The sequence below is a fragment of the Monopterus albus genome, unplaced genomic scaffold, assembly GCF_001952655.1.
Source record: "Monopterus albus unplaced genomic scaffold, M_albus_1.0 scaffold98.1, whole genome shotgun sequence".
Classification (NCBI taxonomy): domain Eukaryota; kingdom Metazoa; phylum Chordata; class Actinopteri; order Synbranchiformes; family Synbranchidae; genus Monopterus; species Monopterus albus.
In genome coordinates this window covers 759,744-781,618 of record NW_018127978.1, presented here as the reverse complement: position 1 = coordinate 781,618, position 21,875 = coordinate 759,744, and the positions used below count along the sequence as shown (strand labels likewise).

Below are 21,875 nucleotides of genomic sequence, written 5' to 3'. Positions count from 1 at the left end.
CTGTGTGGAGGAGTGGGCCAAAATCCCTGTTGCAGTGTGTGCAAACCTGGTCAAGAACTACAGGAAACGTTTGACCTCTGTAATTGGAAACAAAGGTTTCTGTACCAAATATTAACACTGATTTTCTCAGGTGTTCAAATACTTATGTTCAGCAGTGCAAGACAAATAAATTCTTTAAAAATCATACAATGTGATTTCCTGAAATTTTTTTTTTTAATTCTGTCTCTCAGAGTGGGAATGCACCTACAATGTGAATTTCAGACCCCTCCATGATTTCTAAGTGGGAACACTTGCAAAATCACAGGGTGTTCAAATACTTCTGTTCCTCACTGTATACATATCTTTTTTTTTTTTTAACTTAAAACGTGGTCTCCCCTGTGTGTGTGTGTGTGTGTGTGTATTGACCTGGTAGAAGTTCTCGTAGCCCTGGTCGGTAAGCGTGATGGAGATGGAGAAGATTGAGTAGGTGCTGTTCTGGTCGAAACCCGTCTCACTGTTTCCCCCAAACAGAGCCAGAGCCCAGCACCTGAAAACACACACTTTAGGCTACAGCAACACCCTGCACTTACTCCCCAGCAGTTTGCAGCTTCTCGGGCTTACTTCTTCCTGAGCAGAGAGAGGATGCTGCCGGTCCCTTCGTGTCCAATCAGCCAGGAGATGTAGTGAAGAGGCTTCACTCTGACAGAGAACACCAACACTCACTCAGTGAATTCACAGGAACCAGTGAACAAAATCCCATTTCACCTGACTGTGGTGTGTGTTTGGACTTTGCTGTTTCTGCAACATGATCTTTGCTCTCACTCAGTGCTGAAGCTACCATCGTGTTTCCATTTATCCAGACAGATCGAACCACAGTGACTGGGACTCACCTGTAGTGTTTTCCCTGAGGGGGGACGGCCCAGCTGATGGTCAGAGCGTGAACCTTCCTCACAGGAACCACTGCAACACAAACACCACTAATCTTGATACACACATCCCTTACATGTTTCTTCATTGTGACCCAAACACACACCGTGCACACAACTTAAGAGTGCACAAACGAACTGACAACACCGGCACAGCATTTAGAAAAAAAATGCTGCAGACAGCAGTAACGTTTCCCGAGGACATTAAAAGTGATGGACACCGCTGGGACACGCCTGTTGCTGGCACATGCCTGTTGCTGGCACGGCGACTTGTGAAGCTGCTGAGGCCGACCGTCTGTTACTGGTGCAGGAATCAGAATTCTGTATTTTGTTCTGTTCCTCCGTTTGCAGCTGTGTGTTGTCAGACCGGTGTCTACATCTTGTTATGTTGCTCGTGTTTTGATTATTATTATGTTTTCTTAAGCTCAAAGCCACCGTGACAGTGTCTGACCTCTGTAGAGTTTGTTGAAGGCCGGTGTGTCAAACGGCTGCTGGAGGTCAGAGAAGTCAGGCCGAGCTTCACCACTGAAACAAACACAAAAAACATGTTACAGCACAAACCTGTTGTCATTTTCCTGCCTGACTTATTCTTCTGCAACACTGTTGTCATTACTTACTGTTTTGGTGCAATATTGCAGCATTTCCACAAAACACAATTATGCAATATATACTGATACTACCATCATATCACTAACACCAGCAGCACCATTTTAGTAATGTGTGACTGTGTAAACTGGATCGGGTTTACTGTATGCAAGCCCATAATCACACTGTGTGTGTGTACATGTACGGCCAGCAGTGTGAGGACCCGTTTGAATTTGGGAATGAGGACATTTTGGCTGTTCCTCACTTTGTCAGACCCTTCAAAGGGCTGTTTGGGGGTCATGACTTGGTTTTAGGGTTAAGGTTAGAATTACATTTAGGTTAGGCATTTAACTGTGACGGTCAAGGTTAGGTGTTAGGGGCTGGGGAATGCGTTATCTCAGTGAGTGTCCTCATAGGAACAGCTATACAAACATGGGTGAGGTCTTACTTGTTGGGAACATTGATGAAGATCTCCCTCACCCACTGTTCCAGAGTGTCCAGCGTCTCTGCACAACAAACACACTGTCAGCTGCCTGGATCGTCTCCTCACTCACACACACACACACACACACACACACACACACACACACACACACACACACACACACACTCCTTCCTCACTGGTAGGCTAGCATGCTGGGCTGACTGTGTTTGAAGTTGATTTTAACATGCTAACATTAGCATTAAGACCGGTAGCACATTAGTATGCACCTGCGCCTCGGACTACAGATTATTTTCAATATCTATTCATATGCAGATTATTTTTGTGATTATTTAGTTTATCGTTCTTTTTATAAAATGTCATAAATTCACAAGGGCCATCTTTTTCCAATAAACAGCTCCAAAGGCTAAGAACAGTCATCGGTGTTCACAGTGTCTGAAGGAATACAGAGTCACTGGTCTCTGAACTGGTCTCGCTGCTCCACCAGCTCCTTGCGGCAGAATCAGTTGGTACAGAATCACACAAATACACAATCCCTGACTTATCCTTTAAGGAAAAAGCAATGTGTCCAATATTTTCCAAGCCTCATGAAACAAGGACTGGTATGGACATGTTTCAGTGTTACATTAACGGCGTCTTCTGCACCTCAACTTCCCCAAACAGCATAAACATGAAGCAGACATCTTAAAAAATTCTCTGAGAATGTGATTCACTCTGGTTGTGTTTGTGTTGGTACCTTTGGACTGAACGGCAAGCGTCATGTAATGAGCAGAGTAATATCTCCTCCAGAAGTCTCTGAGTCGCCGGTACGTGTTGATCTGTTTCTCTCTGGGCTCGTGTTTTAATGTCTGAGCGTTACCTGGCGGAAACATCAAAACATCTGTGAAATGCCACAGATAAGCCACTGTGTCTGCAAAATCCTTAAAATTTGATTTTCTAAAACATTTACAAACCATTTAGACCAATGTCATTACTGGTATAAGATGGAAAATGACAGGTGGGGAAATACTGTAGATAAAAAGCCCTTTCTATAAATGACGCTTATTTGTACTGATGGGAACACATGAATATGACTCGTAATGTTATGATTTCTCTTTTCTTTCTATGATATTAATGCTCTGATGTCATTACAATATGTAGTGCGTCATGGTTTTAAATCTGTCACTTCCTGTCTTTTGGCTATAAACAACACCAGGTGTAAACAATCTGTTTCTTACTATTCAGCCCTGACAAAGACCTGGTGAGACTGAAACCGGGCAATGTTTTAACTAATATATCCGACTACGTACTTCTCTAACACTAACTTTTCTTTTCTTCACCATAACTTTAACAGCTGTTGGATTTATAGAGAAATTAACAGTTTCAATTCTCTGACCTCCTTTTTAAACACACCAACTGCACTTCAGCCAATTCAGCCAAATAAAATAAAATGAGGTAAATACAACCGAGGGGCTCATATCTTCAGTGAGGCTGCTAAAAACAGCAGAGCAGTTATTAAAAAAATTCATGAAGGGGCAAAATAAACAAGTGTCCAGTATCCGGTACAAAAGTCTCAGTGTGTGTGCGTCTGTTGGTCTTACCCCAGCAGAACTTGCTCATAGGGTGCCCAGGTTTAGCCAGGCTCCCAAACAGCATCTCCTTACGATGCGAGTCCAATGGCCTCGCCAGCTGGTACTCTGAGCATACAGAGCGGACATGAGAAAAGAGCCACCAGGAACAAAAGAGACAGTGACAAACAACAATAACGTGACTGCAGCTGAAAATCCTGGTAGTCAGGGCATACCATAAATATAAATGTGTGACAACAGTGTTTAAAGCTAACTAAAGGAGCACTGGTGGTGAGCGGTTTGTCTCATTGAGGCCTCACCGCTGTCCACAGCCTCCACCTCTCGGTCGATGGCGTCCTCGATCATCAGAGGACAAATGAAGAACTGAGCCCACCTGAAAAACACACAGGTACAGCGGCGTGTCTGCTTATTAACTTTTACTTCTGTGTGTTTTATCTTTCTGTATCTTTTATCATTTGTAGATGGCAGACGCACACTGTGTTGTGTTTAAGGACGAGTAAACACCAAAAGCTTCCTCCTACAGAAATGTTCAGTGCCTTAGTGCTCATATTCACAAGTCCAAGTCGAGTCTGATGGGGACTGTGGGGACAATTCTGAAACATCACAAACAATCATTTGACGTTTGCTCACCAGCTAATGTCATGGACACAACCAGAAAAATTTGCCTGCAGAAACAACCTCAACACTCACATATGTTCATGTTTCCAGTCCACTGAGTGCCAGGCTAAAAGCAGCAACAACATGGCTGCTGAGAGGACATCAGCTGGTCTGTTGGAGAGCTGCTGAGTGTCTGTAATGAACCGGCTGACCTCCCATCACAAAGCCAGATGGCCACAAAGAGCTGCTGTCAACAATCTCACAATCTGGCCTCCACGACAGGGACGCCCAAGGACTCATGTTCTGACAGGAAATCCCTGCTCACCGGCCTGCGCTTTGCTATCAGACACACTCTGGACCTATGCGAGCTCTGCCACAGTTTCAGCAATATTCTGGTGTTTGTCTGAGTTGTAAAACATCTAAGAATTCAATCTGAACTTCCACAGAAACAAAGAAATGGGAGAAGGAAAAAAGTTTGTGGATGTGGCATCTGCCTCACCTGTCGAGCGCCTCTCTGAAAAACTTCCTCTGCACGTCAAACTGGAAGATGGTTCTTTCACAGTCGGTGGAGGCGTTGTCGCTTCCGCCATGCTTCTTCAGGAAGGCATCAAAGCCGTTCTCTGCTGGGTATTTCTCACTGCCCATAAACACCACTGAACATCAAGGAGGAGGAAATAAAAGATGAAAATGAAATGGGAAGAGGAGAAAATGGAAAAAGGGCATTAAAAGCATGTTTGTTCTAGTGAGGACATGAAGGAGCTAAGAGGTTGCTGAGCTGATCAGCGTAAATTATTGATCTGATCTGAATGAAAGTTTAACATGAGAATGTGACTCCTGAAACTGACAGGAGACGTCTCACTAGGCTACAGAAACACTCACCGCCCTCAGGCAGCTGCAAACAGTACGAATTATATGAAGACATTTAGCTTCCTCTCAGACTCTACTCACTATGTTCCAGGAAGTGTGCGAGGCCGGGGAGGTCGTCCGGGTCACTGAAGCTCCCCACACTGATGCACAGAGCAGCTGCCGCCTGAACACACACACACACACACACACACTTAAACTTGAGAATATAAGAATAAGAGATGTGATATCACTGGACTTCTAACACTTAAAAAAAACGTTACTTTAGATAAATGAGCCTTTACTCCACTCACCTGCTTCTCAGAGCTGCCTCTCTTCTTCCTCCCTGTGTTCTCCTCGTCCAGCTCCTCAAAGTCGCTGTCCTGCTCCTGCTCTTCATCCTCCTCCTCGTCCTCCTCCGACCCCTCTCCAGAATCCCGCTGTTCGTCACATTCTTCCTCCTCTTCCTCCTCCTCACCATCTGTCTCCGGACTGTCCTCTCCATTTTCACTGACTCCCTTCCCATCTGTCCCGCTGAAGTCAGAGATGAGAAGCGCTCGGAGCCCGTTAGTCAGCTCGATGTACCTGCAGAGAGAGGAGAGGACCAGCATCGATACTCTCTCTTTATCTCAGAGAGGAAAGAGTACCGTTCAGTAGAGCGAAAACACTTGTTAATCGATTAGTAAAATTATCAGCACCTATTTTGATAAACTAAGTTATCACACAGAACACCAAACATTCTCTGGTTCCAGATTCTTTCATGTCAGTATTTGTTATCTCTTTCCTAGATAGTAAAATGAATGCTTTGTGATTTTGGACAGTTTGTCTCCCACCTGTATTTCTTTGGGTCACTGGGTGATTTGATGATCTCAGTGTCTCCCTTTTCTTCTGCAGTACCTCCTCCATCTCCATCTTCAGCAGCCACCTGGACCTTAAAATTCGCTGACGCTGGCGGAGGCTCACCCTGGTCTGGAGCTGATACCTGTCCTGGCACAGAGCCACCGCTCACTGACTTGTTGGTCTGAGGCATTTTGACAGAGACCTCTGGAGTGACAGCGCTGAAGAAACACAGACGTTAACATATACACTTACAGCTATTTTTTTAGGTACATCTGTGTAACTGAATGCAATCCCACACCACAGCCATAAGGTCCGTCTTTATGACGCTCATAATTGTTCAGTCTTTTGGTGAAACTGTCAAACATTTAAATTCAGTAATATGACGATTACCGCGTACGTTGTCAAAGGTGGTGTCATACTAGAGTGTATTAAATTCAGAGGTGTTTCTAATATTTTGACCCCCTTAACAGAAAGGTCAAAAATACAGACACCAGTGAATCCACTACTGGTTTAGTCGTATCTCAGGTCGTATGTTATCATGTATGATTTTGCCGTTAAAATGGGTAAAATGAAAATATCAATAATTTGGTGGCAGTCTGATCTCGGATCAGAGATACTAACCCTAACGATATGAGCAGAACCTCGGTTAATTTTCAGTGAGTTTAACAGTTACTGTAGCTCAGCTGTCAGGAAACGCTAAGACGTTAGCAGGGTAACTGCTAGCGCTAACTCCTAATATTCACAGATAACGATACTTGGCGTAACTTTAAAGACAGATGGTAATTACGTTAGACCGTTTAACCGACTGCTATGTTGGTTAACTTAGCAATCGCTCGGTCTTGTGTCAAAATTTGCTCCCCTATTGAGATGTTTCCCCCTGTTAGAAATGTGCCCCCTCTGTGGTTGTGGTTACGCTTATAGCTCGGGTTCGGGTTAGGGGAAACACATTTTGGTAGGGGAACAGATTTCGACACAACACCGGCTTCTTTAGGTTAGTTGCAACATTGGCGTTACACTAGCTTCCACTAATCCCGTTGTTCAAAATGACACAAAAACGAACTGTAAATCAGTTGGTGTTCAGCACCACTGGCTAAAATGCGAGTCCTTTTATTTGCTCTCTATCTGGCCAAATAAATGTTAGTTCTAAAACATGAAACAGCAGTTCAATTTGTTACATTTTGTTTATAAAACACACTCACCTTTGGTTCTGTTAGCCTTGCGCTAATGGAAGTTTAGCGTTTCGGTGCAGCTAACTAGCATGTTTCTCAAAAAACGCCTGTGATTCGCTGAGAGCACATCAATCACAGACAAACGGGCCTCCTGATTGGCCAAATCTGTGACGATGAGGTAAAGGTTAGTTTCGAAAACAACATATCTGTATGTAAATGTTGGCCTTATTTACTGCCTTTCTTAGCCACATGAACAGCCACAAAAGATCTGTCTTACAGTATTGATACACAGAACTATAAACATTTAATATGTTTTAAATACTCTTTATTTTGTCATATGTATTTATTTATTTTATTGAGCTCAAATTATCTTTTCTGTTCAATCAAATGTTGGCTATGTGCTTGTGCTGTAATCCTTTTTTGTTTCTGTTTTATTGTTGTGTTATAGAGTGTAGAGGCATCATATTTATGTAATGTTATAGCTGTACCTTTTGTGTACTGTAATCAATACTTTGTTAATTAAGTTTTTAAAAAGCACTGGTAGTCATGCAAGTGATGGTAAGAAAAATAGGATACTACATTTACTTGAAAAATAGTCCCACAGGGGAAAACAGATTAATGTTTTGGTTAAAGATTGATTTTTATTATACTAAATTGCATCTATAATATACAAACATTCACAATATTTTGTACAATCACTTTGTGCTTCTCCCCCATACAGGAGTGAACTGTTAGACAACAAGTTTACATAAACTTTCTATATAATTTGTCCATGGTATACACAGCATAAAAATAAATCCATACTGAACACCATTATAATTTCTAATTCTATCATTTACAAATTCACTTAAAAAATAATCATATGAGGACAATGTCAATATTATTGTATGTTTTTATCCATGTAAGACAAATGGCGGGGAGTCACACACAGAAACGTGCGCTCTGGTAGCTATATAACAATTTGGCAGGATATTGGTTTTCTATCTTCATAATATCTAATAATAAATGCACGATTTTTTTCCCTTTTTCTTGATGTCATTCATATACACATGTACTGTATGTCAGCTGACATGACATTATCAAAATATCACACTTCCGTCAAAGATACTGTACACAAACACATAACCCCTTACAGCTGAACACTCAATACAGTAAATATCATGATAACCATATGCAACAATAGAACATGTTGGCTCTACTATCTCACACACACATCCACACACATTCTTGTAGGAAACACTGCGAACATGACGGTTACATGACTACACTTGCTAAAGGGGAAGAAGAGAACCATGTACTCTGCTCATGTGTGTGAGTATAAAACACCCTCAGTATGGCGTTGGATTGTGTCAGCCAGTGCAAAAGCTATAAGCCACCATGAAGCAGGGCTGCAGTGCTCGGCGGTCTGGGCTTGAGTCTCTGGCAGCCTGGAGGGGGTCTGATCTGAGACTTGGACCTGATTAGTTTTTTGTTCTCTTTCTTGGGTCCAGTTTCATTTATTCAGATCCTTATATGGAAGTTTGTTAGTAACAAAATCAAGTAAAAACAAAACAAATTTTACACAAATTTTAACAAATTTTGTAAATAAATGTCAAGATTTGACAGTGTGCACGCCGCCACCTTTAAGCTCCCATTAAACCCAGTGCAACCATACCTGTTGTGCGGGACAATATTTACTATGTCTTAGTTTGTGGTAATTTGATAATACACAACTTTATTTAAGAACATGCTCCACGTGAGGACAACATAAACCAAAATTATAATAGTCTTAAAACTAGAGTTTAACACAGGGCCGCCTTCCATAGGACAGAGCCTCAGAAGATCTGGGACAAAAGAGAACACCATTCAGAAGTTACAACTACCCGCTCAGAGCCTGTTTGACGTATATGAAAGAGCATCACATTGATTCACCAAAGAAAAAGGGATTTTCAACTAATTATGAGATCTACATTTCATATTTATGAGTTTGCATCCCAGGACTGTGTGATTTAGAGAAAACACTGAATGTGATATGACTCTTAAATGTGAAAATGTTTTCTCATCATTAAGAGATACTGTGTTCTGAACAAGCAGAAGTCCTAGAAAACACCTGCTTTATTTTTTCTTTGGTGAATGCACTGTAGATATCTGTGTTGTTCATTTGCGCTGGAACCCATATTAATCTAAGTAGCAGTTAGCGGCTGGGTCAAACCCTGCTTGGGGAGCTGGCATTGTATTAAAGTTTGTTAGGGAAAGTGCAACATCCAGAACATACTATACACTAATTTTCTACTTGCACTACTAATCAAAGCAGACCCTGTGAAAACATCACCAGGCACTCCCATCAGACCAGCATTAGACTCTGATGTGGGACTGGCTTGTGGACTCAACCCGGTCCTGTTTGGTCTTGACTCAAGATGATTTCGGCTGCAGCCCTGCCTTGGAGTTGTGCGTTGGTGGTGTAGCCCTAAAGCGTCTTTCAAGCCAATAACAGCACTAAGTAAGGCCAGTAACAGTTAATGGGATATAGGCATATTGTACTAGTGTGGATCCAACTATTACTAGCTATCTGAGAAGCAGGCTGTCTGATGTTTGGACGGATGACTCGGCGAACCACTGCCACCTGTAAACTTGTGGACATGAGCAGCTGCGGTGGTGTGGGTTTCTGTTTGTGCTACACTTTGAGGAGTGGCAGTGCTGTGCTTTCCTGTGGACCCTGCTTCCTCTGGCAATGCACTCCAGCAAAACATTAACTTGGTGTGTTCAAAAAACAAAGGTGTTGCTACATAACCAAAGCAAAACTGCGAGATGCACATTGTCACACGTTCTGTTAGCCACCTGCAATTCAATGTCATATTATTAAAGGCTTTTTTTTCTTGTCTGTGAGCGTTCATGTCATAGAACAGCTTAAAATGGCAGCTGTCTGTCTTTCTGTGCTACTCACTCATTACTGGAGATCCCAGCTGTCTGTCTCAGTAAACACTAACAAAGTAAAATAGAAACACTCACATAGTGGCCCTACTACTTAAAGCCAAGTGTTTGCTCAAACAAACTGAATGTCTGCAGTGCAGGAGGGTAAAGGTGTAAAATGGTCGAGTGACTACTGCACATCTGGATGTGTGACAGCTTAAAATACTGTGCCTCAGTACAACATTATGTCTATTAAATGTTTATCTTTAACAACAGTGGTGGAAAGTAACCAAGTACTTTTACTCAAGTACTGTACTTGAGTATTTTCATTTTCTGTTACTTCACACTTTGACTTCACTACATTTTAGAGGCAAATATTGTATTTTTTACTACACTACATTTATTTTATAACTTTAGTTACTAGTTACTTTTCAGAACCAGACTAATACAAAAAATACAATATAATTATAAGACCTCATTGATTTATGGTTGAAAATTCACAAGCTGCCCAACAGTAATTCAAATTAAAAGCATATAGGCCAGTTATATCTAGCTCCTCCTTTACCAGCTGCAGCATTATATGTGATGTACACAGTAATGCATCATTCATTATAATACAATAATATGATACAGGAATGTGAAAAGTGCCATTCAGCATAATGAGTACTTTTATTTTTAGTACTTTAGGTATGTTTTGATGCTAATACCTTTGTACTTTTACTTAAGTAACATTTTGAATCTAGTAGTTTTACACTGTTGTACTGCTAGTTTTACTCAAGTAAAGGATCTGAGTACTTCTTCCACCACTGTTTAACAGTGAACTTTAGAGATATGTTAATCATTTTTAGCCTCAAGTTTAGCCCCAATACTGGAGCTTTCAGAAAAACATTATTATGTTCCCCTCCTCTACTGGATGATAAACTGCTCTATAGTAAACAAGACACAGGTTTCAGTGGTACAAAGTACCAGAAGAAAACCCACCCCTGAAAACATGCACACTCCACAAAGAAAGGCCATGACTGGGGTCGATGTTCAAACTCGGAACCTTCTTGCAACACCCGTTGGTACAAATATGTCTCTAAAATAAAATGTACTGACTTACTGTCCCATTAGCAACTGAACTAACTAGCCTGACAACTAGCAGTTAGCAAACTAGCAAGTTTGAAGAACCACTGTGGCTTTTTTTTTTTGCTGGCTAGCATATTAGTGGTTAATTAGCTGCAGTGTGTTGTCATCTATCCCTGCAGGTATTCCCTGTGTCACCAAGCTTCTAGCAAGACGTATTTTATTTTTCATGGAATGTATAAAAAGATGGTCATCAACCCCACCCCCTCCTGGTTTTGCAGATGGGACATGAGCCAAATTAAAAAATTGAAGTACATGTCAAGTACATTTTTAGGTGCTCTGTGTATGAATGTTCATTTTTATAAGTTTGTTTTTAGTAAGTTATTTGATGATATAAAAGGCTGTATTTCAGATGAATGACAGCTTTGATTGGCCATCTGATACCACAGCTCCACCTCGGGCCGCTACTGTGCAGAATCTGGTTACAAAATGTGTCACAAAAGCAAGATGGCTTCCTCTGTATTGTGGCTTCAATTGTGCACCCATATGTACAGCATGCGATTTTGTTTGAAGAACACAAATATAACATTTCCTGTGCCAATTTCTATTGTGATTTAGTCTTTCCTCCTCTGACTACATCTCATGCCCCCCTGAAACAAAACTGAATGTCATTAAAGAATCAGACCAGGTTACAGTTGCAGTACTAGCATTTCTTCACAGCTACGTATATATTCAGTGGTTCTGCAGCCTTTTCAAACACACCAAATTCAGTTTTGTTTGGAGTACAGCGCTGCCTTTACTGCTCCATCTACGTAAGGGCCAACCTCAGATACGTGGGGGCAGGAAAGGAGTGACACAGGCTATATAAATGCTAGTTAGCAGAGACAGCAGTAGGCGTAGTGATTAAGGGCCGCTCACAAACATGGACTGAAGCAGAGAGAGTGTGATGAGGAATGTAACAATAGTTAATCTGTTTTTTTTTTCTTTTTCTTGAGAGTGTGGGGGGGAGACAGGGCGACAGCAGAGGTGTGACAGCGATGGACGATCAGCAGCACTTCTGAGGTAGCTGAGCGGGCTTGTCGGTCAGTCTGGTGGTCTTGGAGCCGGGAGCCACCGGCACATCGACGTCCACGCGCTCTGACATCTTCACACAGATGATGTCCACCAGGCGCTCGAAGACCTGCCGCACGTTGATGTTCTCCTTGGCGCTCGCCTCGTAGTACTCGAAGCCTGCAGGAGGAAACAGGAAGTAAAACAAGAAGCTTTGTTAGTGCTCCGGTAGTCATAAAGAAGACTGGGGCTTTAGTTATAGAAACATTTTCTCTTATTTCATTGATTAGATTAAACCGCTGTTTGGCAGAAGTTACTGAGTCAAAAGGTTTGGAAAGCTGTGGCCTCAGTGTTCACAGCTTTACTTTGGACTTGAAGATGTGCACTGGGTGTGGTTTCATTTAGTTTTGTATCTGAAGGTGTGTTTGCTGTGTTCAGACTCCTCTTCCCACTTAACAAATACCTAAAGCCTGGCAAGACTTCTTCAGCTGCAAGATCCCAATCCAGATGTTTGAACACAGGGTGACACAGGTCCAGGGTGGAAAACTGACTCCAGTATCTGCCAGTACTCTGTTCACTCACCATTTCTTGGTATAAACCAGGTTTAATCACATGACCTTGCTTGTGTCTCATTATGAAATAAACTGGTGACGTTGTCTGTAATTTCTCCCCAAACTGTGCGAAACTTATTGCCAGAACAAACTCTTATTCCGCGGAGCCTGCAGCGTGTTCATTTATTCAAGTGTAGTATCAGTGAATAAACAGCTCCTGGGTAAAACCAGCATTGTACATTCAAAATTAAAAGATCTCACTGGTCCTGGGCAACAGATAAAACACTTACAGTATTTAGGTATCCCTCAGTACACACATCTTGGGGTGAAGTCACTTTCTCCTGGAGCCGAACTGGTTTAACAGCTAAATACTGGACAAACATTTTGGTTCCATGACACTGCAAAGGTTTTTCGTACTTTGAATTTGGTAAAGCTCTGAATGCAGGATGTATTTCTACACTTTTTGTTTAAATAAAAGACTGTGTAGGAGGACTGGTGCTGTTTTAAAGCCAAACATGGTCACATCAAATACTGATTTGGTTTAGTTTTTCCTCTGCTCCACTTTGTAGGAGTTTACTGATAGATGAAAACTATTCATGACAAATTATTCTGGAGAATATTTGGACTGCATTTTTTTGTTTCTGGCTGAATATATACCCGGTTCCTCAGCCCAGTTCAGCCTATATACAGCGTGGCTGGTGCTATTTCCACATCTGGGCTGTTTCTGGCTGTCACTCAGCACTGGAGGTCATTGCTGAAGTATGTGGGCCAGACCCGGGCCACATACTCCGCCGTATACTGGACCAGAGCCTTTCACTAAAACCATTATCTCCATTTTTGAAAGAACCCTCACTTTACTTTTAGTGTCTAAAACTTGTGTGTAGTACTGTATGTTTGTAATAGATGCATCTTTTGTGCTTCTAAAACTAAAGTTTCTGGAAGACTTGTGATTTCCTGTTGTTCATTGCTCCCGTTGGTCAACGCTTATGTTTCCTAGCAGCTGTAAAGACACTGCTAAAGTCTCAACTAGCTAAGGCATCTCTTAAGAAGTTATTATGCAACTCAGTTTTTAAATCACTAGTTTGAAACTGGCTGCAGTTACTGAGAATTTAGCAATGGATTCATGCAGAGCTGCTGGTCCACGCCTCTGACTGGCTTCTTTTCTACAGCAACACTGCTTTAAAGAGCTCCTTCAGGTAACATGAACCCTCCTGTGGAGCCATGGCACAGCTTTGTTTCCATCTGTGAAACCTGAGCTAAAGAGTATTTTCCATAATATTTACCATCTGAAACCTGAGTTAAACAGTATTTTGCAGCAGTGTCTCACCTAACTGGTCGGCGAGGTGTTTTCCTTTCTCTGGAGGTACGACCCTCTCCTCGTCCATGTCGCACTTGTTGCCCACCATGATCACCTGAGCGTTATCCCATGAGTAGGTCTTAATCTGAGTGGCCCTGGAAACACACACACATGAAGGCGGCAACATAAATCATCACCTGCATCTGTTAAACACAAGCTACAGGCCAACTACACACCAGTCTTGGACGGCGTTGAAGGACTCCTCGTTGGTGATGTCATACATGAGGATGAAGCCCATGGCGCCACGGTAGTAGGCCGTGGTGATGGTGCGGTAACGCTCTTGTCCTGCCGTGTCCTGGAAACACAACCAGTCACATATTTGCGTCAAGAAGAAACTCAACTGATGTTAAATGAAAACCAGGGTCTGCAAACAATCCCACAGCAAAAGATACCACACACCTAACAGCTGGATAAATAAAGACGTCGGGGACACGAGGCTCATTGATCCAGTCCAGCATGAACATCTCTCTTTAGTCACCAAACAGCCTGACTCAGTTCACCCTCCTCTCCTCTGAAGACTCAGATCTGCCTTATGTGTATTGATCCGCAGATTGCCACTCGACCACAACACACTGGCCGAGCCTCAGCGTGACTTTCACACCCATCCACTCCCACATCCCTCAGTCGCCATCCTCCACCATTTCACCCTCATGCCACTACAGCTGGTCTGGATGCAGTCATTCTCCTACATTCAGCATTTTCCTGCTCTGCTTCCTCTGCACTCATTCAACAATCCCTGGCTTTCTCTTACTTTTATCTTGATGGATACAGTCAGGGCATGTTTGCATTTAATTAACAGAGATTTGATGTGGAGCATGATTACGTGTTTGTGTGTGAGAGAGAGACTATGACAGAGCCACATTAATCATAGGGAGTGATCAGCAAAGCCTCAGACAGTGGCTAATCCAGCTGAAAGCAGAAATAAATGGGTTTGATTTCCACGGCAACACTCCAGCAGCATGGCCAAATGTATGTGGACAGCTGAACACAGCACCCATATGTGAAAGCCAAGTGTGTGATTGCGAGCCCATATTCATTAACCACTGCTCTGAAAGCCTCCACTCTTCAGTTTTTCCACCAGGTAGAAAAATGTGCAGGAAGTTGTTCCCATTCAGACACAAGAGCATTAGTGAGCCTGATGGTGGTGATAAGGTCTGGCTCAGAGTTCGTGCTCCAATTCATCCCAAAGGCAGGAGGTCAGGCCTCTGTGCAGGCCTGTATGTGAACTGGGCTGTGCACATACATGTGGCCATACAACATATCACAATATGGAAAATGTACACATTTGATGATTAAAGCAAAAATCTGAAAAAAAAAATCTGAGCAAAAAATCTCCATTGTATTAATGAATTAATTCGTCCTAACTATGGATTCTTAAAGTTACAAAGTGGTAACTTTAAACTGTCCCCACTGGTGGTTACCAGTGACCAGAGCTTGGTGAAATACTATAATATTCAGCAAAATGCCAGTATCTTATAGGAAGACAGCCACTGGCAAACTGAAGAAGACACACACACACACACACACACACACACACATATATATACATATATATTCATTCTTCATTTGATTGTGTTTGCAGTATTTTTCTAAATGCTGCACATGTTCTCACAGATGTTTTACTGCATCTTCAAACATGACTAAAGGTGAGAACTGCTGCTCAGTCTAACAAATATACACTTGTGTCATTGTTTGTGTCTGAGCTTTGTGTCTATTTTCATTCATGGCTGAGCCTCAAACTGAATCGGTCGGCTCTGATTAGCTCTACTCATAGCACTGACCCCCCCACCGGGTACCAGCCTCCTCACCCCGAGAGGTCTTTTTAATTGCCACTGAAGACAGCACTGTTAGTGCGTGTGCACACGTGTGTGTACATGTGTAAGTGTGTCGGCAAGAGAGCGAGTGTGTGTGAAGAGCTGCTGCCATGGCAACAACATCACCACTGATGAGACAAGCTGTAGCCCAGAAGTCTGTGTCTGCAGCTTGTTGTCGAGAGAGCAGAGCATCATGCTACTCTGCATCACACTGACGGGTAGTGTTACACTGTGCCATGTTATGACATGTTACTGTGTGTTAGTATGTTACAATACAATATACTAGCATATGTTGTTATGTTACAGTATATGTGCAACACACTACAGAGTATTAAATTACCAAATGTTATCATTTTATTTTACTGTATATTACATTACTGTAATGTGTCTCTTCTCCTCTCCTCTCCTCTGGTCTCCTCCCCTCTCCCCTCCTCTCTCCTCCTATCTCCTCTCCTCCCTTAAATCATTACGAAGAAATAAAAGGAAGCCACAAACCACTAGTTATCACACTGCCCCCTACATAATAAACACCCAACTCTTTTCTCCATAGTGAACACAAATTGAGTTTTTTATTAAGTGTTATTACTGGTAGGTGTAGTGTGACACATCCACCCATCCTCACCCAGATCTGGAGCTTGATCCTCTTGTCGTTGCGATACACTGTCTTCACCTTGAAGTCGATGCCCACGGTGCTGACGAAGGAGTTGCTGAAGGAGTCGTCAGCATAGCGGAACAGGAAGGATGTTTTTCCAACGCTGCTGTTGCCGATGATTAGCAGTTTGAACATGTAGTCAAAGTTCTGGTCGGAGCCATCCCGCTGGCCGAAACGCTGGTCTGCCTTTGCCATCTGGGGGTTTGGTTTGATGGGAGAGAAAGAACAACCATCAGCATTGTTACTATGATTAATTAAAATGTGGGCTTCAGTGATGACAAGAATGATATGTTTTAAATTTTACATTTTATGATCCCCACATTTCCAGTTTTACAACTGAAGCATGAGTTGCCAAAATGTTTGTAAACCCTCAAATACAAGCCTGGAGCCATGAGAGCAGCACTGGGAGGCTTTAATTAGACACAGTTGTGCTTTGAGCTAGATGCTAACATGCTAACAATGACAGTGCTAACATGAAGATGTTTAGCCACGTTCACCATTTAGCATGTTAACATGCTAAAATATGCTAATTAATGCAAAACCCAGAGTGCTGAGTGTTGTTAGTTTTGCAGGTCTTTGGTCTATGTTGGTTTATGTTGGTCCAAATGTTGAACCCTCAAACTGGCTGTGCTGTAAGCGACTCCCATGTCAAATGCAGGTAACAGTTTTTCTTTTTACATGTTTCTTTGACAACAGTTTCCAACCTCTTGCTGTGATTAATGAGCCAAAACCTCCAGGGATCTGCTCCATTTTCTTCCTGGAGACATTTTAAAAGTTTTTAGCCGACTGCAGCAGTGAGCTACTGCCAAAAACGATTCAGCTCAAAGCGCCAACAAACCCAGAGTGTGTTAAACAAAGACCAGTGCAAACAAACAAACAGAGAGACTCTGCCTGCTGAGCTGCCTCTGTGTTGCACCTTGCAGACAGGTAGAGGTTTCATGGGTTAGTGTGTAAGGACTGAATGAATGTAAGCAGCAGATGAGTCAGAGCTAAACGTCCTGCTGGGTTCAACCTAGCGTGGAAGGCTGTGGCAGTGGAGACTCATCTGTTGTGTCAGGGACTGGGGGAGGAAAAATGACTACAAACATCATCTGACATTATAATTCTAGCTGCAGGGAACGAGGCACTGACACTGCTAATCTCTGGATTTTAATGTGCTGTTAAAATGCGACTCATTCAAGACCATTTGGTGGAAAATAAGGGACTTTCTTCTGCATGTCAGGAGTGATGTTTGAGATGTGTTCTACTGATTCAGTACAGTAGGTTTAAAATGCTCAAGGTGAATAATGTCTGCTGCAGATCTGTCACTGTGCCGCTGCTCTCTATTCATGACATGTCATGTTATCTATTGTCTATGAGACAGGCAGAGCCTGTGTTCCCATCACGCTCATCGTAACCATGTTATGATTTTGTACAGCATTCAAAATGAAGAGCTGTCACAGTGGAGTGTACTGACAAAGCAGCAGCTTGTTGATTAAAACTCCGGGGTTTGTGTGTGAATAGACAATGGAAATGAAACAGCTAGAAAATGAACACTGACATGTATGACAGTGTGCAATGTCGAAGTTTCCTCTTTATGACAGAGATTTACATGTTTCCTGTCTGGTCCCTTCTCTGTGTTCTCTGCAGCAGCAGTTAGCATCAAAAGACCTCCAATAAACTGACTGTCCACCGCCTGCCCAGCACCAGACAGCGGACAGAAGCACTGAGAGACTAGCTGGTGAACAAAGCAAAGCCTTTAGCAGCTAAAGACCAGATAGAGCCCAAAAACAGAGCTTAAAGAGAGGGAGGCTGCTGGGTAACTGGAAGCTGGTTGCTAACCCCTGTCAGTGTTTCATGTGTCAGAGTTTTTCAGCCTAATGCAGCAGGAAAGCAAATTACAAACAGCTTCATGGACAAAAAAAGGTCTTCAGGGATGAAAAAGTGTTTAAAAAACAAACCTTTGGCAAAAATTGTGACAACTTCCAAAGTTCTAGTTTGAATTGTTTTTAATTTGTTTTTCAAGGGAGAACTGATCAGCAAAATTTCACTGAATACAGTAGAAGCTGCAGGCTAACCAGCTAGCGTGGGTGGTACTGAGGAAAAAATTTCAGTAAAAAAAAAAACATGTTAAGTTTTCTCTTAGATCATCATACTGCAAAATAAAAACGGAATAAAAGTCATTCAACAAACAGCAGAGAACAAAGGGCAACAACGCCTTACAGTGTGTATTTGGTAGATGATTATGGAACAGCGGGAACTGTTGCGCAAACACAAGCTAGGCTAACGACATCCTGACAGTAGCGTTAATTAGCAAATAGCAGCAGGCTAACACACAACAGGCTACTAAAACCAATGTCATGGCGATCATGTCAGAATGCTAACACAGCATGCTTTGTCTAAGCCCACAGCTAGCATGGCCGCAGACTCTATTATTTAAAGCTTGTTCCAAATCTTTAATTTGGACAACAAAAATCTGCAGGAAAATGAAATCGCATTATCCCAGTATTCGGTTTAAATGATAATATTATTTAAAACCCGTTCACCATTAGTAAAAAGCACCATAAAATCTCAATAAGGCCAAAACTCCAAGCCAGCAACAGTACAAATCCTGTATGCAGCTGTAAGATATGTTAGAAAACATTACAAATATAGAAACTACACTGAATCCAGGCCAAACACTATGACAGTATACGTCCTGTAACATCAATTAGCTTTCTATAAGTCATTATGTCCATCTGGTGATTGGCTACAGTGCTATCTTAAACTCAACATACAGCTCCACAGACACACTGACAGGTATTCTGGAGTAACAGTATGGAGATAACTGAAAAAAGCCCCATATATTAAGGAACCTCGGTTCACTTGGTTTCATCATTAACATACACCAGTCTAAAGATGTTATAGACATCCTATAGCAGATTGAAACGAACCATGAGGCCAACAGAGGATCAGTTACAGAGAGCCACACACAAGCTGCACCCGTGAGCTTATTATAGAATATCAGACGAATATTGGGGCATTTAGGATTATATATAACGCCTATAAATCGGAGGGGGTCGACCAGTCCGAGAGTACTGACGGCGGAGAAGCAGAAAATCGATCGGTATTAAATCAATATTAAGCACCATAGGCACACTGTAGCCGCCTATACATGTATGATACGGAAGCTTATTTGGTGTATTAACATATATATTGAAAGACACCTTTAATTTGAGGTGATCACAGGAGGATTACGGGGTGTTGGGGTGTATGTGCTCCATTGTGGCACCGGTTCAGGTGTGATCGACGTTTCTGGATGCACATCAGCAGGCCGGTGTGTGTGTGTGTGTGTGTGTGTGTGTGTTCATTAAACCGGTGCTAAACGGTGCTGTCACCGTGTTTTCTGTCTGTCTTACCTCTGCTGGGTGGATCTGATGCGCTCTCTCTGCTCTGCGCCTCACAGCTCGCTCGGTGTCCCGGCTCCAAAACAGTGAAGCTGTAATAAAACCCCGAATTTATCCGCAGCAGCAGCACTAACGTTTCCGATCTAATCCTACGTTCAGGAACTCAGGAACACCGGTGGCGTCGTTTGCGATGAGCACGGTGGAAATTTTTCTCCACAAACGAGGTAAAACCGCCTGTAAAACGTTCCCGCGGTGCCGCACGCAGCTTCCTTATGCGCGGCTTTACGCTGGCATCCTTCGTTAGTTCAAGGAGGGAGCGAGGCGATGGGAATATTTGCAAAGGCGTCTGCTGCCTGTCACCTCCTCCTCCTAAAAATAGCCACCACCAGCTTCTCTGTGAATGAACAGCGTTTTATTTATTTTTTTCTTCAGGATGAGTGCACGCGGATCCTCCGCCCTATCACGCGGCAGATCCGCAGACGCGCAGTGACAGAAGCGGCAAGGCGTTTGCTTGCTATGACTCATAACTGAGGCACTGAGGCGTGTAATTGCTTCAGATTAAATAAGGGAGACGTCTTCCGGAGAAGGAGACAGAACCTCTGGTTTGTGTTGCCGCAGCAGTAAACACACACACACTGGTGTGTTTTCTGCGGTGTGGCTTCGCATTCAGCTCACTGACCTCTGAGGGTTGTAGGGCCACAGCGGGGAAATGTTGCGGCACCACAGCGGCTGCACCTACTGCTGGTGAGATTACTGCTGAAAACCCCACAGCAGTGACGCAAAATTAACCGATGGCAGCCTCGATACACGATTAACTGTCATTTATCGGCTAAAAATACCAAGCGTTTTCTTGTCCCTTCTAAAATGTAGCGTTTCAGCATAAAGGCTCAGATCACATTGCTCATTCAATATGTGCTGTGGGGTCTACAGTAGTACGGCATACTGATGCTGTGCTAAAAGGCCAGTGTGCAGTAAAGAATTACAGCAGATCCCACACATTACAAATATACATGATGTGAGTATAAAGTAAGGCCTGGGGAGGCAGGGCTCAGTGTGTGAATCTATGAGCTGTGGCTGGATCAACCTGTTATGGGGCCTCTAGGGAAACATTTACTGCTGAGCAGTGATGCTTTAATGCCCCTGCAAGGCAATGTGGCTTACAGACAGCAGTCTATAATAGTAAATAAAAGAAGAACACAACGATTAAAGCACAGCTGCACAGGTTAACATCACAGGGCTCTGCTCTCTAATGTCTCTCTATGTCTGTCAGATGTTTCAATTTGGACCAAAGTGATGGCCGGCCTGTCACAGAACACACTAGCCAAAAACATACAGGCAGAGTCCCAGTGAGGTACTGGGCCACCACGTGCCACCAGGACAGCTCCACCTCGACTCTCCAAGTCTCTGACCACTCCTGGAGGGATGTCTGTCATCCTGGAGGAGACCACCCAGTGATTCAGGGCTTTTGTTTTATTTGTTACATGTTTACTGTGTTTGTGTTTCAATTTGCTCTTGTGATCTGTGACAATGGATTGTGATGAAAATGACAGAAAGAAGGATTTGGTCATAGTGCTACACTGTCATAGTCCGCTTTCATACACTACATGGCCAAAAGTATGTGGACAAGCAAAAACTACAGTCGTATATAAGATTACCGTAGACTGTGGCACATTGGGATTTAAAGGCGCAGTTTAAGATTACCGTAGACTGTGGCACATTGAGATTTAAAGGCGCAGTGTGTGAGATGTAGTGATACCTAGTGGTGAGGCTGCAGTTTGCAGCATAGTGTGGCTGACTTAACCAAGCAGAAGTGCTTACGGTGGCTCACTTCACCACAGTTACCCAGCACTGACAGTGTTCTGGCTACAGCTGTCGAACAAATGCTTGCATTTAGGCTAAATTACCTGTCTAGCAGAAAACAGGCACCTTCGGCATCATTCTGGAAACATTTGTACCTCATCAAAGATTTTCATCTGGTAAAAGCCAAACCATCGTTTATCCCTGTGCTGTCGCCTGTCCCGTTCTTTCCTGTCTTTGCTTCTTTGATGACGGGGATTCACACTGTCTTTCTTTTTCTTGTGCTAAAATAAAACTATAATCTTCCATATAATAAAATAATGTTGTGGTTCTCTCGACTGGAGCGATATGCTGTTTTAACTGGATCACCAAAAATCAGAGAACAG

At 42.8% G+C, this 21,875-nt stretch overlaps 2 protein-coding genes across 2 annotated transcripts in view; both read right to left on the bottom strand.

The window, feature by feature from the left end:
* nrd1b (nardilysin b (N-arginine dibasic convertase)) overlaps positions 1 to 7,076 on the bottom strand; it is a 24,186-nt gene extending 17,110 nt beyond the window's left edge. Inside the window, exons 1-13 of the mRNA XM_020609142.1 lie at positions 6,980 to 7,076; positions 5,774 to 5,998; positions 5,255 to 5,525; positions 5,046 to 5,127; positions 4,597 to 4,750; positions 3,800 to 3,873; positions 3,513 to 3,608; positions 2,669 to 2,791; positions 1,939 to 1,996; positions 1,357 to 1,430; positions 870 to 939; positions 601 to 678; positions 406 to 526 (exon numbers count right to left, since the gene is read on the bottom strand). Of these exons, the coding sequence (XP_020464798.1) occupies positions 406 to 526; positions 601 to 678; positions 870 to 939; positions 1,357 to 1,430; positions 1,939 to 1,996; positions 2,669 to 2,791; positions 3,513 to 3,608; positions 3,800 to 3,873; positions 4,597 to 4,750; positions 5,046 to 5,127; positions 5,255 to 5,525; positions 5,774 to 5,970 (1,398 nt within the window). The 5' untranslated portion in view covers positions 5,971 to 5,998; positions 6,980 to 7,076. The remainder of the gene's footprint in view (positions 1 to 405; positions 527 to 600; positions 679 to 869; positions 940 to 1,356; positions 1,431 to 1,938; positions 1,997 to 2,668; positions 2,792 to 3,512; positions 3,609 to 3,799; positions 3,874 to 4,596; positions 4,751 to 5,045; positions 5,128 to 5,254; positions 5,526 to 5,773; positions 5,999 to 6,979) is intronic.
* A 3,993-nt stretch (positions 7,077 to 11,069) lies between these two features.
* On the bottom strand, positions 11,070 to 20,178 carry rab3b (RAB3B, member RAS oncogene family). Its single transcript, XM_020609143.1, has 5 exons — positions 19,705 to 20,178; positions 16,298 to 16,522; positions 14,038 to 14,156; positions 13,832 to 13,956; positions 11,070 to 12,133 (listed from the first exon to the last, which is right to left on the bottom strand). Exons 2-5 carry the CDS (start codon positions 16,520 to 16,522, stop codon positions 11,949 to 11,951), a joined length of 654 nt encoding a protein of 217 aa, XP_020464799.1. The 5' UTR covers positions 19,705 to 20,178; the 3' UTR covers positions 11,070 to 11,948.
* Between the last annotated feature and the right edge of the window lie 1,697 nt (positions 20,179 to 21,875).